Below are 17,372 nucleotides of genomic sequence, written 5' to 3' on the forward strand. Positions count from 1 at the left end.
TGGGGAAATGGACATAGGTTCAGACTATCTTTTGTATTTTTATAAAGCAGAGACATTAGAAATGGAAAAGGCCACTTAAGTCACACCTTCCTATCACCATATTTTTCCTACATACTTCTTTAGTGAAAAGTTCCTTCCCTGTTTCCAGCCTTCTTTATACTTGTTTATCTGTATGTTTATGGCCACCAGGTTTTTTCCTGTCAGTTCAGCCAGGTTGTAAATTCCTCAACTTTCAAAAAGCTTGATTTTTCAACATCCAGCTGTTGAAAATCCCCAGATTTTCTCGCACAGGTTTAGCAATCTCTTCTTACAGTATCATATTAAAGTAGCTTAATACTGAAAGGATTTCAGAGAAATTTCTTACTGTGTTAATTTTTCAAAATACTTTGAATACAGCAATTTTTAAAGTAGTTCTGACATTAACTTACAAGTGTGTAAGTGGTTAACCTTGCTTTCTGTTTTTTAAGGATCCGCCAATGGCAGTGACGCTTGGACTGAGAATGGAAGAAATGATTTTTAATCTTGCTGACACACATTTATTTTTTAATGATTTAGAGGTAAGAATCAAAGGAACGTAAACACCATTGCTCCTGTTTTGTTAACATGGTGGATTTGCTGTGCATTACTGTTTATTGTGTGTGACATTTATTGCCTCTGTAGTCTTTAGGTTGGTCCTACTCTAATCAGAGAGAGGTTAGCCAGGTGGCACTGACTTCCTGTGGCACCAGAGTCCTTCCATGAAACTCAATGAGAGAGACAATCTGCAAACTACCCATTCCTTTCTATGTCGTATAGCCATCTTTTCAGCTGTCTGCTGTCATCTCCAGGAGGGGAACATATGTACCTCACGTTCTTCTCTTGAAATTCTTTATATTCACTTTCAGTGGGTGCCATCATCTGATCACAAGAGTCTGTGTTCTTCTCTTGACATACCTGAGTAGCCTTTTAGCCACAGGCCCCCATTTCTTGTTCAAATGGAGAATATTCTTCATTTACCTCAAAAGACTGCAGCATCAGAGAGCTGGGACTATAATGTATTCATCGATGATGTCTTTTCCCAAGGTAACCAGGCAACCACATGTGTTGTCACAGTATACCCGGGGTGTACAGTTTGGCAACTGGTCAGAAAAGACCTCTCCCTAGGGAGTACCTGCTGTGGACAGATTACCTGTCAGAAGCACATGGATGGACTACTGCAGGGACAGTGGTCTGGGAAGCACGCTCATCAGCTGGGCTTCACAGGTTTTTTATTTCACTCTGGGAGTCTGGATCTGTTAGCGTGGAAAATGATAGTCTTATAACCATGCGCATCAAGAGACAGGGTGAAAAGCAGTTTTCAGATTAAACTATGGGCTTTTCAGACCTTCCCCTGGTCTAAAACAGTTGTATTCTTATTCAAAGGGGATCCCAGATTTCCCTCTGTGGACAGATATTTGCCACTAATGGCAGCTGGAAGACTTGGAGGTTTTGTTCAGAATCCCAGAGGAAGGTCTCTGGTGAGAGAATAGAAAAAATAAGTGAGATTTTTTCATCCCCTGGGATGTTGATTTTTTCAGTGTGTCTTTTGTTCCTTCAACAACTGTAGGCAGTAAGAAAAGCAGAAGGTACCAGTGTGTGGTTGCCTTTGCTACCCCTTGTAGACCTCATCTATTCTTAGATCTTTTTAAGTCAAGAAACTAGAATCTACTTCACCCCACACCTGAGCTGCACTTCCTCCTTCCAGCAGCAGAAACCTAAGAAATAAAGCCCTGGACATGCCTTTCCCAGTGTTTTATTGCAGTCCTAGTGAGTCATCCCTTGACAGTGCAAGTGTATTTGGTGAATGTTCTTCTGGTGCCCTGTACCAGAGAGAGACACCAAATAAATTTTCCAAAGCATTTCTTCAGTTTCTCTTTAGCAGACCTTTGCCCCTGTGCATTCAGATTTCATGCAACACGAATGAATTTTAAGCAATTTGGTAGAATATACCCAGAGTTCTTCAATCTTGTGCTGAGTTCGAGTGGAGGAGTTCAGCAAAAATGGAGCTTTGCCCTCCTTCCATCCCTCTTTATTCTTGCTTATGGCTATTGAAGCTTCCTACCTTTCTCTCATTTTTTATTTTCTTTACAAATCACAGGTTCAGCTTTCATAGGTGGATCATCACATTTTGGATAGTCTTCATCAGGAGCCTTTAATATCCTGTCCAAAAACTCATGCACCAGCTCATTCCATAGCTTGAGCAGTATCCAAATAGTTTCCAGTTGTAGATAAATCAAAAAGTAGTACTTGGGGACTATCTTGGAGAGTCTCGTAACTCAGTCAGTTTGATTTGATTAAAAACAGTTTCTATGTGCAATCAATAATCACAGCTCCTATAAGAAATTAAACATTTTATAGCCCAGAATTAATCTTTGTTTCAAAACCAACTCTTATAAAATTACCAAAATATACCTCTCTTATAAAATTCCAGAGTTCATGTACTGAGTTGTATGCATACAACTCATGCATGTTTTCATGTTTTGACCTTGCACTGACAATGAGCCACTGTGACTTGAGCTTAACCAGTACTGCAACTGATGTGAAAAGTATTTTACTTTAACATTTACAGTGTCAGAGAGCTTGCTTTCTTTCCTTCCTCCCCATAACTGTTTGGTGTTATGGGGAGATGATGTGTTGTGCTACCAGTTTCCTGTTTCTTTTGAGAAAAAGTAGAGAACTATCTCAAATCTGCTCAACCCATCTGCTTTTTCTTTTTTTTATGGCACGTTTTTTTGACACAAGTGAACTTGTAAAAGGTAAACAGTTGAAGTAGTAAGTAAACAAGAAAACAAAGTAAACAAAAGCAAGGAGTTGTGAGCACAGGAGTTATTTGCTGCTCAGCAAATGTAAGTTGCCAGTATGCTGAGAGAAGAAGATGAAGGGAGAAAAGGAGTAAGCTGGAGAGTGCTGTTGGGATTGGTCTCCTGTATGCTTAACAACCTTCTTCAAGGGACAAGTAATCTGAAAACTGCATGGTACCCTCCTATTCCTGGAGTCAATCACAGAATCACAATGAACAAACTGTGAAACAACCAAAAAAAAAAAAAAAACAGCTGAGCCTTTGCCACCCACTGATATTTAATTTAATAATGAAATTATCAGCAGAACAGTTATCTGAAATTTTCAAGGCTGGAACAATGTAGCTGAAAGGATTGACAAAATCCAAACTGACTTATCCATCAAGGCTTTTGTGTGTCCTTCATTTAATAGTACACCTTCAAATCCACAGAAATTATTTTTAAACTTTTAAACTTTCGCTAGTTCCAGGGAAACCTGTGAAGGTGATTAGGAAGCTAGATACTGCAAAATAAAGAGTGGGGCTTTTTGTCTTGATTTTTGAGTTCCTGTGCTACACGGGGTGAAGCATAGTTGCATTTTTTTTCTAGAGTGTAAATAATAAATAAGGATAAAGGAATCAATCTTTTATTTCAACTGTCCCTTCCCCTTTACTTTCTCTTTTCATCTACTATTTAAATCCCAGAGCAGCTTCTTTAAAATATTCTACAACTCAAGATAATCTCCTCAAACAAAACCAAAAAAATTTTATTTCTCCAGTGAGGAAAAGAATGCTTCACTTCTGTTCCTTGAACACATCTCTGTCATACCTGTCTTAATGGACTCAGCCAGATGAGCAGAGTGTGGTAACTCATTTTTTTAGCTTTGACTCAATATTTTAAATTATGATTGCTTGTATGATGAAATGAAAGTACGTATTTGAAAATGAAATCATATACATTTATTTTATTTAAAAACTGCTAATATTTTTTTTAACAACTTACTTCACATGGGTAAAATCTGTTAAGTTTTCGTTCATTGCAAAGCAGACAAAACAGATGAAATGTTAATTTCCCCAACTCATGCTCTAGGAACTTGTGGCATACACATTTGGAAATAACTCCTCTGCTCAGACTTATCCTTTATCTGTACAACTTAGCACTCTTATGAGACAGAGACTGGAAACTTAGAACTGTGTCTTCTTGCATGTCACAGAGAGCTTGAATTAAGTGCTGCTTGTCAGCAACTTTATTTGACATAGATGACTCAAACAACTCTTTCTTTGAGGCATAGAGCTGTGGATTTTGAAAGCTCAATCTCATTTTGCCTAAGTAAGGAGAGTAAATTATTGGAAAGTATTAATTGGGGAGTAATTTTTAAATACATCCTTGAACTTTTCCTTAAAACATATTAGAACTATGTTAACAATAACTGTTTTAAATATTAAAAAATTACATACAGCAAAGTAAAATCTCTGGACATTGAATTTCAGGTGTGTCTTTGGGTTAAGATGTTAGTTCAAACAGCTGCTGAAAACAGTTAATATGATGCATGATGGCTTGACTTATTTATTTACTGTGCTTCCCCCACATTTTCTTACCTTTCTGCTATAACCACTGTTCAGATACGGATATTTGATAGCTGTCCAATTATAAAACCATCTTGGAGGGGAGTTCAGTTTTCTAGTGTACCTCAGTTCCCTCATGTTGCTTCCATCCCTTCCAAAACCAGGAAATAATGAAGTTCTTGAGGATTGATGATTATCTGTGATTTCCCAGCAAAAGGCACTTGCATAAATTAATAAAAGAACCTGATACATGTCCAAACTACTTAACATAAGTCATATGCCTGTTGAGGTTCATTATCATTAGCTTTTAGGGAGTGGGAAAATCTGATTTAGGTGATTTTTAAGTATTGGTATACTAAGGAGACTATTAATGAGACTTGCAATTGTTGGGGGTTTACAATTAAAATAATCTAAAATTACACCAAAATTGCATATTGCTTTTCTAAAGGCCCGTTTTAACTAGTAATGTACACTATGTAGGAGTTGAAGGTTTTATTATTTTAAAGACGATGGTGATAGGAAGCTGTGAGTGTACCCACTCTGCCATCTTCTGGTGTAGTTGGTGCACTGCACCGGTCCTTTCTTCAACATCTGTACTAAGCCTGTGGTGAGGATAGAATCATAGAATCATTAAGGTTGGAAAAGACTTCTAATATCATCTAGTCTAACCAGCCCACCGTTAACCTAGCCCACCATGTTCAGCACTAAACCATATCCTCAAGTGCCACATCCCCATGCCTTTTGAAGACTTCCAGGAATGGTGATTACACTCTTTCATAAGATAACTTATCATTTGGGTTTGTTTGTTTGTTTTCAACAGGAGTGTGATCAAGTTCATATAGATGATGTTTCTTCTGATGATAATGGACAAGACCTAAGGTAAGATACAGCATTTGTTTGTTTTTTTTATTTTCAAAGATTAAATAATTTGAGCATTTACAGGAATACATTGTATTTATTTTTACTGTATTTTGGGTGTTTGCAGTACCTACAGTTTTGCAACTGATGGCTTCCATGCAGCTGCAAGTAGTGCAAACCTTTGTCTGCCAACAGGTGTAAGAGGAGGGGTTGACTGGATGAGGAAGCTGGCTTTCCGTTACAGAAGAGTAAAAGAGTTGTATAATACTTACAAGAACAACATAGGAGGTGAGTTTAATTGTCAAAATGAACTTAGACTGCTGATCAGTCTAAACTGCATGGTGATGAACTCCTACCAAGTGAATGTGCCTGGGAAGCCACTGAGGGAATGGAAAGTGATGTAACTGGACCATGGGCTGTTGAAAGCTACTGACTGGAACAGCAAAGTCAGTGTTATGCTGTTGTGCAGGAGAAAGAGTTGGAAAAACCAAGTAGGCTTTCATTTGGTTCCAACAGAGCCCATCTTCCTGCTTTAGACCCAGGTATTCTTACTGTACTGATTGGTTGAACCACTTATTCTATCTCAAATACACTGCCTCTAGGAAAGATGTTGTATAGTTTCCACAGCACAAATTGGTTGTGGATGGCCATTTCCATCCTACATTTTCACGATCTAGTTGGTAGCAACACACAGTCTCCTGAACTCTGCTGGGTACCTGCTAGTCTGTTTTCACCAGTGGATTCAAGAAAATTTTAGCACTGCCATGCCAATAGCCCCTTTTGTTGACTCTGTAGCTTACACAGTTGTGTTCTCAATAAGTCCAAGTCTCATTTGGGCCAAGAGCTTTCCTGTTACTGTTTTACTTCATGGACTTGCTCATGTCCTTACCAGTAGACATGTAGTAACTGAGCAGCAGTACCAAAAGAATCTGTTGTGGAGAGTCCTGTGACTTGCAGAGACAACCAGCCCTCTTCTGAGGAGGTGAATATGTCAACTGATCCATTCAAAAAGAGACTGTGAGAACAAGGAATACTTAGAAGTCTTCAATAATTGCCACAGTCATGTATTTTCACTCTTAGTAGTTCAGAGTTTTTACATGCCAAAGGATGAAGCAATAGGACCAAAGGGTGGTAGTAGAGGTCTGTCTTTCACTTGCCCTCCCTTGCCCTTTATTGGTGTCATGAATAGTTTTTGTATGCTAATAATTCTTGAACCAGTATTAACCAAACATTTACTGGGTTTTCTTATATCTCTTAATGCATCTAAGATTTTAAAGCTGTTGCATTTCATAAAACCTTTTACACTGGTAAGAGCTCAAGTCCAAGAGCACAACATAAGGAATTGCACTAAGAGGAACAATCATTGCAAAGGCAGAATGCAGATACATGATGCATTGTACTCCCAGAAATCCTGCTTCTGAAATATAATTCATCCTTAGTGGGCAAGTTTATTCATTCATCCTCTACTTCTTAGCCTTTTTAATAACCTACTTATCACGTATTTATCTGTTTATTTCAGAATAGTGGCTAGAAGGCAACAGAAGGCTAGACTAATCTATATATTTTTAGGTTGCTTCATTTCAGATTTTTGAAGACAGTCATCACCATTTCTTGGGAACATAGGGTGTTAGAAGAGGGATACTAAAGGGCATGAAGCCTGCTTCCTTGTTCTTCCAGGACGAAATCTAATTTTAAAATATCTTGGTTCCACAGAATTCATGTCTCAACGTTCAATAGGCTGGGTATTTTTAAATATCTTACAATTTATACACAAAAAGAGATTTTGAGCTTTTAAAGACTGAGATCTGAGAACATAAGATGTGCAGCTGTTCCAGGGCTGTAAATGCTATAGAAGGAGCTATCATTACTAACTACAATAGGACATGAAGACCAAACCATCAGCAAACAAATGTATTTTCATATGTGTAACCTGCGGTTCACCTATATACAGTCATAAGCAGGGCAGTTTTAAACATATGCAGATACTGCAAAGGCCAGTTTATTCTAAAGTACCTTCTTTTGTGACTGTCTCTGCCTGTGACCCTGATGACATGGATCTTCTTGTCACTGCCTCTGATAATTTGAGAGTAAGATACATGTGAGGAGTTGGTTTAAAAAATATGTATTTCTGAAAGGTATACTTTGAAATACAGTAAAGCAACCTGAATAGATGAAAAAATCAAACTAATTATTAGTATCTAAAATATTCTCTGACATTGTTTGATGCAGTGAAGTACAAATAAAACCAAAGATTTACTGATGGTTGAAGACGATAGATTTTCTCTTTGATATTTGTTCAAGTTCTAGTGGAATTTAAAATATAAACAATTACCATAAACCCCAATACATTCCAGCTAATACATAATTTAATTCTATTTTTCTTTCTCTTTTACATAAAAGGACTCCTGGGTCCCGCTAAAAGAGATGCATGGTTGCAATTAAGAGCAGAGATTGAAGCTTTGACAGACTCCTGGCTAACAAATGCACTTAAATCATTATCAATTATCAGCACAAGGTATGTATCTGAGTCTACTGTAAAAAAAGGTTCTAGTTTTGGATATGTAATGGCTATTTTCTGCATTTTAGCTTACAGTAAATGAGTGCCTTTAAAGAACAGAACAGATGTACTACGGCTTTGGAATATGACATGGGAAAAGTGGAAAGTGGTTTCATTTTAAGTGATTCCACCATTTACTAAAGATAGTATGAAATGTCTTCTAAAATAGGTGTACATTGAAAGTGTGTTGTAGAATTCTGAACCAACCTTTAATTTATTATCTTGTGGACAGCATTCTCTGAATTCCAGATTGTTCTGTCCTTCAATGTTTGTGCTTTTTCACAGTGCTACCTGAATACTGTATAAATACCAGAACACAAGAACATTTTCCTTCTGTCCTTCCAAGCAAATCAGTATATATTAACATATACCTTAAGTTTTCAGAAGAGCAAAAATTTCTTTTAACTGAGTTAAAATCTGGGTTCCTAGTAATGAGACATAAAATGTACTGTTCTTTGAAACAATGAAAGTATGAACACTGCTGCTGCTTAATCAACCATGCAACATGTATCTTACCAGAAATCCTAAAAAATCCTGGGTTTAAACCATAAAAAAGAAAAACATTAAGTCATCTTGCCTTCTGAACATGTCTGGGAGAGGACTTAGCATCAAGTGGAAAGACAAACTTGGCAAGACATGAAAATCTTATTTTCAATGTAACAAGTTTTGCAATATGTTTATCTTTTAATTGTTATTTAACAGTGTCCTAAGCACATCAGGAGAAAAGTAAAAAAATTGTGATTGTTTAAGCTGTGTTTAGCTCTGCATTCCTTTCCAAATCGTTAGTCTTCAGAAAGACTTTTGGTAATGAAGGCAGTTGAGCACGGGTGGATGAGTCTGGAAAACTGTTATCAGTTACTCCTTATTGTTAAAGAATAGTCTTTTGTCTTGTCTTCAAAGAACTGTACAACTGTAAATCTTTGGAAGCTACTCATGAATCAGCTAAACATTACTTACATTATTGACAGGAAATTGAGATACCTTAAGTCAGAAATAGTAGCCTAAGGTCTTGCTTGGAATTTGTGGAAATGCCAGAAGGAAAAATCACAATTATTTGCTCTCAACTCCAGCCATGCCATGGTCATGCTCATGTTCCAGCCTGTCAGTGCCTAAAGTAGCCTGGCTCTGAGTTTTCTACTGTATAGCTGCTAGCACAACTTCTCCATTCAAGTTTCCATCCTTGCCGTTTGATGCCAGCTTATTACCATGATTATCCTCCTTCTTAGAAATATTCCTACTCTTGAAACATGAAGGAAGTAATGTCATTATGGCGAAATGTGTATTGGCTGTTTATTTCCCTTAAAGAGTAACAAAAAATGGTTTTGTGTTCTCTTAACTCCTTTATACTGCTGATGGCTACTGCCAGTTAATTGCCAGCATGAAAATTGTGCTTTCAAAGCATTAAAATACCTCTTTTTGGAGGTAGTTGGTAGTCTTAAATGTCTGTTTTAGTGGACCCATCTTCAAGGACTTGTTTTCTATAAACCACTGTGGAATACTTCCTACAAAAATTAGGCCCTGCATATTTTTTAAAGGATTTTTTCCAAAGCTTTATGTACCTTTTTCTGTAAGTGACGGTGCTGAGCGGCACTACTGTGTGAGTGAAAGTCAGTGTTGAGGAAATCTGGATATGCTCTTCACAGCTAGTTCATTTCATCAGCATTTGGATACTGTTTCTAAACTATTTAAACTTAAACTGTTTCTCTCATTTTAGGAGTAATTGTGTAAACGTGTTGGTAACAACGACCCAGCTTATCCCAGCACTTGCAAAAGTTCTACTATACAGTTTAGGAGGAGCTTTTCCTATTGAAAATATTTACAGTGCAACCAAAATAGGTAAGAAAATTATTCTTTCATTCATTCTCACTACACTGCATTACCAATATTTTTTTTTTGCCATAAATGGATGGATTCCAAAACACTTCCTTGACACTTAGCAGTTTTAGTTATAAGATTTAGACGTTGCATATATTGAGATATCTTTATGTTGAAGAATTCCAAAGTTGCCCTATTTTAAATGATGCCTGAAGGAATAAATATACAGATTAAAAGCCTCAGAAATTCCTCAGTATGGTGGAGAAAACAAAAAACGTGCAGAAAACCATGAAGAAAAGTGTTCTGTGAATTCAAACCTGAGCAGAACTTTTGTTAAAATAACCTCTGCTGTGACATTCAGCTCTATGTAAGTAAGGCCACAGCTCCACAAACTTTTTCCCGAGGCATAATACGTCAGAGATGGTGATGAAAACTATTACTAACAGAAGCTGCATTGGTGGATGCCAGAAGATCACTTCCATATTCTGTTCATAACTGTGTGCCTTTTGTGTATTATGGTTTGTAAATGTATGGTTTAATTCACTAACCTATTAATTTTTGCAGAGTTGCTAATTCTTTTACCTTAGTGGCTTTCCTGTAATAATTAATAAATTTATCTTTACCTGAAACAGCTTAGTGTCAATAAGGGAATTCATTACTACTTACCCGATTTGGCTCTAAGGCTGGGAACCTTTCAAAAGTAGTAGTAACAATGTCTTACCACTTCAAAAATCCTTTGTAAGGCTTCACTGTAATTCACTTGATATTTTGAATAAATAGTGCCTTGTTTTTCAGGCAAAGAGAGCTGTTTTGAGCGTATAGTGTCCAGATTTGGCACTAACATAACTTATGTTGTGATTGGAGATGGCCGAGATGAGGAACATGCAGCTAATCAGGTAACTTCACTCTGAACTCTTATCTCATTTATCTTCCAGGAAAAGAAAGTTGCTTTGAACGAATAATGCAAAGGTTTGGCAGAAAAGTAGTATATGTTGTAATTGGGGATGGTGTAGAAGAAGAACAGGCAGCAAAAAAGGTAACCTGTCTTCTGAAATGTTGGTGTGATACATAGCTACTAATGCAAGCCTTTCTGTTTGCATTTCTATCAGTGTTGCACAAAATGACAAATAATTTCAGTCCACAGATGCAAGGCAGCAAGAGCATGATGAGATCAAAACTAGAGTAAATGAACCATTTGGATTCTAGCATTTGCTTCACTTGGCTTTGGAAAGAAATTAAAACCCCACAAAATTATTTTTAAAATAAATGAAGAAATATTGCAGCAAAAATGTCTGACTAGCTTCAAGCAAATCAAAAGATAAGCAGAAGAGATAGAAAGGGCTATAACACGATGATTGGGTGGTGTTTTTCTCTAAATATTGAAATCAGGGATGTTTCAAGAGAAGTATTACAGAGAATGTGGAAAAACATGTAAAGGACTGTGCAAATTTTTTGCTAACATAGATGAAGATCCATAATTTACCGGAGTAAATATGATAAACATATAATTTGCTTCAAGGGAGATGTATCTGCTAAAGGAAAAAGAACACAACATAGAGATTGTGTACCAAATCTGTGGTTCTGAAAAAAGAACTCTTTCCTTATAAATATTCAATTTTCTTATGATGATAATTCAAGTCTAATTTCAGCAGAAAAATTTTCAATGTTCAGAAACAGATAAAATCAGTAATTTGTGCCATGCTTTCTAGTATAACCCCTAGAAGTGTGCAGAAACTGTAATTTTTGCCTGACAATGTCTGTACAGGACAAGTGATGTAAATATCCTTAAGCTAGGAGTAGCAAAATAAAGTACCCTTATAGTGTTGTAGTTGGAATGGAAAGAAAATGAAAATAACCAAAATGCTCATTCCAAATGGTTCCTTAATATAGGTACAGTATTGGTGATGGGTCTTTTATAATTTGTGCTAAACGATGGTGGTTTGATGGTGTGTTTTCCAGTTTGGCATGCTTTTTTTCTTATGTTGACTATATTGCATGGATAGGTGCAGAATTCAGAGAGAGGGATGAATATGGCACATTACAAATAGATCTGAACTCAACATGAAAGTATGGGGTTTTTTAATATGCTGATGAATTGTTGAAGGAGAATAGTGCATATACTTGCACCTCTCAGATCCTGATGCTTTCTCCAACACAAATTATCTTTTCTTAAACCAGAAGTGTGTTATTTTCGTATCAAAAAAGATTTCTTTTTCCCCTAGATGGAGAAAAAATGTAATTCAACGCTGTTTCAAAGTGTTGAGTGAGAAGCCTTTTTTAATGGAAGTCTTATAGCCCTTTAAGTGATCATTCAGTATTTTGCAGTCAAATAAGTGGAGCAGAAAGGCATTTCCTATTAATGCTCCTTTGTATGGGTTTGCATGCTAACATTAAGCAAGTAGCTCTTAATAAGTAACAGGCTGTTTCCAAAGAAACTATTAAGAAAGACTATCTAATTATTTTAACTTCAGTTGAGCTATTAAGCTCAGATCTATTTTGGTCTGATTTTTGTCAGTACTTTAATACCAAAAATCAATCCAGAAACAGTGATGTAAAATACATGGTGGTAATCTAACTAGCCTCGTGTGTCATATACCACCCTGTATCACGGTGTTCATCTTTCCTGACTTTTTCCCTCCTCTAACAAACACAGCACAACATGCCTTTCTGGAGGATATCCAGTCATTCGGACCTCTTGGCTCTCCATCAAGCACTGGAACTAGAGTATTTGTAACTGTGTTCTAAAGTTGGCGATCCTTTTTTTTATATATATATTTCAAGTACACTGAATTTTTATGTGTGATTCAATGCCTCTGGCTTTACACATATGAATTGTCTTAAGAAGGGAAGAAATATTTGGAATTAAAAATTCCAAATTGAAGAATTCAGATTGCTGAATGAAGTTAAAACATTAGTGCTACATAAGGAAGCTCTATGGTCTTATATATGCAACATTTTTAAATGAATTAAAACTGTGGAGGTTGCTGGTACACACCAAGTGAGCCCTGACAGGAGTGAACAAAGGACTCAAACTGGCAAAGCACCAAAATGCGTTTTCCAGCCAACAAGGTGGTGTTCAACAACATTCCTCAAAATGGGATATATTCTCAGCACTGAGGTTTGAACCAGACTTTAGCCTACCTAACCCAGAAAATCTGAATTGGAATGCACTCAGACTGTATAATGACAATCCTGTCTAGACCTGTAATTTGTGTAAATTATTGATGAAAATAATTTACTGTGACTTTGTTAGCAGCTGATTTTGGAAGTGGATGCAATTTTTCTTTCTTTTGGGGGTGCAGGGGAGGGAAAGGGTTATATAATATTGTCTCTTTTATAAGTTTGGCAAACAGAATGTCATAATGATGTGTTGTGCCTTAAAGAGAAGATTGTGTTCGTGTGTTATAATGTAATTTTGGTTAAAAACTCTGTAGATAAACAAAGAAAAACCTTTGTGGTAATTTTTGACATGACCAAATTTGAAATTCAAAGAAATCAAAGAGCAGAGCTGCACCAAAGCATTTAAGTATTTGCTGCAGTAAGAAAAAAATAATAAAGGAAAGTTCGTGTTTTTATTTGGATTCTGAATAATTCCACTGATTGTTTGAGAAAAGTTAAGAGTACGTTGGGAAGTTAATATTGGGGACCGCTACGTTGAAAGGTTAAAAAAAAATGTTTAACACCTTCGGCATCATTTCTTGATTCTCCAACAAGAGAACTAAGAGCCATATTCATTAATTACCAAGCCCACTGAAAGCCATACAGTGAGTACATCTGCTGTGTATAAAATAACAAAGTTCCACCCAGCAGACAAAGTGTTCAGGTGGCATTACTGGAAGGTGAAAATGTGGAGTTAAGCCCAGATGGGGAATAAAACACAATTCCATTAGGAATGAAAAATTCCTAAAGAAACTCAAGTCAGTCAGATGTGCAAACGATGCTCCATTTAGCATATTCAGGATCAACACAAGCTGCTGAAATTACTGGCATAATGACATTGGCCGTTTCAAGAGCATAGTCCACTTTGGTACATAAAGTAGCATTTTGGTAGTTTTTCAATTGTGTTCCACCTTTCCATGTATTTTGTTTTGGGTCAGCATGATTTTCCTCACCCATTTTTGATTGCACAAAATACTACACAGGGACAACCATAAATGTTTTGGAACCAGAAATTTCAATAGTATGTCAGGTATCTGAGGAGAAGATAAAACGATGATTTTTATAAAGAAATATTGAGAAACATATCACCTTAACTTTCATAATTTCTGTTAAAAGTTACGGTCCATACAGTAATGATTATCTTGCGAGTTTGAACATGCTATTTTTCATCTTTGGAAAATGAGCAACATCCATATTGTACACGAGGTCCTTAGTGCTCTACGTGCAGCTTGAGCACTCTGAAACAACAGCAGGTGGTTTGTCTCTCATTGCAGAAAATGGAAACTACTTTATTCAATTTTTAAGACTGTATATGGAGACATCTGAGGTTGTCTGTGCACTGAACTGCATGAAGAGGTGTATGCAAGAGACGGTGTTAAATGCAAACTCTGGGATGCCTGCACAAGCACAGTAGTTGGCACTGAGGTGAAAATCTTCCCTCGCTGTGCTGTGAAGCCAACATATGTCATAGTTACCAGGTAGTGACTTTGCTGATTTAAACTTTGTTGAGGTTACATTACAGTTAGTTGGTTGGTGAAAGCCTGGAGCCACTAAAAGTACAAGGCAAAACTCTTCTATAAATTCATAATAATGGGATTTCTTCTCTGTGTTAGAGTTGGATATGCAAGTCACCACACAACAAACTAACAATAATTTGTTATCACTGGGCAGTTTAAAGCCATCACATGAGACTTGCCACATACAAAATCACTATAGACTAGCTATTTGGGTGATAGATTTATGTGTCCAAAAAGTAAAAATTATGCATACCTTCTTTATATTTTCAGTACTTGTCTAATCAGATTTGTGCTGGAAGTACTTTTTTCATAAAAAGCTGTAGTTAACAGCTTTTTGTAGTGTTTCAGGTGGGAGAAGGTGTTTCTACTGGAATAGGAAAAAACTTCAAAGCCTTTCTCAAGTTCTAGCATTGCATAAAAATCTCAATGTAAAAGCATGATAAGCCAAAAAATTGGTATGGTGAACTAGCTTTTTTTTTTCTTTTTCTTTTTTTTGACAAGTCACAGTGTTCTTTAAATGCATGAAGTAATATTATTTCTCAAATTACTTGTTCAGTGTTCTTTTCCTAATCAGATGTAAGAACAAAAAGTGGCCCAGCAACAACTGTTGGTTCTTACAAAAGGTTTGCAGTGCCTTCATTGGAGTTGTGCTTAGCTTTTTGTGGTGGATGCAGCTCAATTTATATTCTGGACTTCTAGAGAGGAGATGGAGGGAAAAGGAGGAAAGTTTTACAGAGCATGACAAAGTTCAGTGTGCTGCCATAACAGAAGTTAATTATAAAAATAAGTAATCCACAAAAATGTGAATCCAATGACAATTCAAGGATTTAGCTCGAAAGCCGTCGCAATACAAAATTTCAGAGCATGAATACTCTCTTGCTAAGCAAAAATTGCTATATATCTTTAAATAAAAGTGTGTAGAACATTCCTTGTAGGGAGAAATTAGTCTGATATATTTTCCTGCATGAACAATACAGGGGAGAAAATAACAAGGCAGAGACATCAGGCTGTTCCAGGTGGGCCTAAGAAGATTAAACGGAAGGTTGGTCACTTTGACACTGGGTGCATTTTAATTCAAAAGCATATTAATCAGAAACTACCTTCCCTTCAGCCTCTCCTCAACAACCAAGATTGAGCAAAGGTCATGTTTGCAAGTATTTTTGGCAAATGAAGTGTAGAATATAACGCCTTTTGCTGATACTCTAGCAGTTCTCAGTACAGAACACGAACGTTCATTAGGCATTTGAGTAGTCAGCTTGCAGAATACAAAAATTGTGTGGTTGCAGTCACAAACTGGTATCTTAAATAGATACAAAACCGTGCAGTTCAGTAAAAGAGAACAGAAAAAACTAAAAAATAGGCTTATTTTTAGATGCCTGTGGAGATTCTGCACAAAGATCTAGGTGGCAGCTAGCTCCCAGATCTGTTTTCATTAGAATCCAGTGTGAGCAGCAGTGTTTGCATCTAAAGCAGTGTGGAGTGTGTTCCAGTGCAAGCACTGACAAGGGAGATGAGGCCAAATCAAAGTCCTCTATACAAGCACACTTCATCTTGGGGTGGATGAGGTCCTGTATTCTATCAGAATTGCAGAGTTTATGGAGAATATAGACTTGACCCAGGATAGGGAGACTAGGTTTTAGCTATGAGGTTGTACCCAGATCCAGGGTTTCAGTTCAAAAGACATCTCTGCTTTAAAGGATTGACAACAGGCATATGTTGTAAATGAATATGGTATTTAGTATCTCTGAAGAGAAGCTGAAGTGACAGAAGCCAAAATCCCAGCAATAGCAGCATTTTGAATATTTGAAGCCAAGGGTCTCTGTCATGTATTAGCAGATTATAGTTTATTAGGGCCTACCTAATTTAAGAAAATGTAAATTAAAATTAAAAGCTTGTAAAATTATGTACATCTTTACTATTTCTCAATAAATACACTCGGAAATGTCTTTTTTCTGTACTATATGGTGTTGTAAGTTGTTCTGTCTGTGGTTGTTCTGTCTCCATACACGTCTCTTACAGGTACTGACTGTGACCTTGGACTCTTATGTCCATGCTGCCCTTGTGGTTCATGCCTGGAGCAACTCTGAGCCTGTGCATGTGGTCTGGTACAGTCTGGCTCACCTGCAGACTGTTTGCAGGGTACAACCTTAGAGAGAATCTACCCTCTGCACTGAGGCTTCCTCACCAAGAACATTAGGTGCCTTGCTTCAGATGCAGCCTGAGTGACAACTAGCACCTTTGTTGCAGTGTCCTTGGGACAAAATACAGAACAAACGCAAATTTGATGGTCTAGACACACAGTGTATGCATATAAATTCCCTTGCCAATTCACTTATTAATATTATGCTAGTATTCTTATGGACATGCGTTGTTAGGAGACAGACTGGGCTACTGAGGGGCAAGCAGCCTTTCCAGTTGAAGATTGTCCTCATGAAACTTTGTAAATGTCGTTGAGAGCTGTACTTCATGTCTTAGTGAGGTACTGACCTTCATTTGAAGAAATCAGTCCCTCCACAGTCTGCTGTGGGAGGCCAGAGTGGGATTGCAGGACTGTCAGCACACTTAGACATGACATTATGATCTTGGAACAACATAACAAGTAGCAGAGCCTTGGTAACCAGAGTGCTTCAGCCACAAGAAGCAGCTTGTAACAGTAGATTTTTTTTTCCCATGGCTTAGATTAAAACATGTCTGTTAACAAACACAACTGTTCTGTATATCTGCTTTCTCCTCAGTTTTAGGAACAAAAAGGAAGATATATCAAAAATAGGGTGGACAAAATATAAAAAAGCCCTATCTGCTTAGCAGACAGACCCATCCACTGAGCAAACAGTACCATTTCAGAAGAGTGAGATAAAAGGGAGTCAGAAAATGGTTTTCCTCTGTGTTAAAACTGTGGTGGATTTCAGAACTTTTCCCTTTTCATATGAGGATAAAAATAAGATACTGAGGGCATTTATTTAAAAGCTTTGACTGGGCAAAAGCACAGCATTACCTTTATTTTGCATTGCTGAGAAACTCAGTGCTCTAAATGGCCATCAGTGCGTCCTGCAGATGATGTTCATAGTGATGAACTAAAGTAAAAATATTACATTGAGGGCATTTA

The 17,372-nt window shown here is 37.0% G+C and overlaps 1 protein-coding gene across 3 annotated transcripts in view; it reads left to right on the forward strand.

Moving 5' to 3' along the window:
* EYA4 (EYA transcriptional coactivator and phosphatase 4) overlaps positions 1-16,876 on the forward strand; it is a 148,462-nt gene extending 131,586 nt beyond the window's left edge. For all 3 annotated transcript variants that reach the window (XM_027633855.1, XM_027633854.1, XM_027633856.1), the window contains exons 14-20: positions 468-557; positions 5,181-5,239; positions 5,346-5,506; positions 7,619-7,733; positions 9,490-9,611; positions 10,386-10,486; positions 16,286-16,876. In XM_027633855.1, coding sequence (XP_027489656.1) covers positions 468-557; positions 5,181-5,239; positions 5,346-5,506; positions 7,619-7,733; positions 9,490-9,611; positions 10,386-10,486; positions 16,286-16,417 — 780 coding nt within the window. In that variant the 3' untranslated portion in view covers positions 16,418-16,876. The remainder of the gene's footprint in view (positions 1-467; positions 558-5,180; positions 5,240-5,345; positions 5,507-7,618; positions 7,734-9,489; positions 9,612-10,385; positions 10,487-16,285) is intronic.
* Positions 16,877-17,372: the final 496 nt, after the last annotated feature.

This window comes from Corapipo altera, unplaced genomic scaffold (assembly GCF_003945725.1).
Source record: "Corapipo altera isolate COAL_440 unplaced genomic scaffold, ASM394572v1 2b, whole genome shotgun sequence".
NCBI lineage: Eukaryota > Metazoa > Chordata > Aves > Passeriformes > Pipridae > Corapipo > Corapipo altera.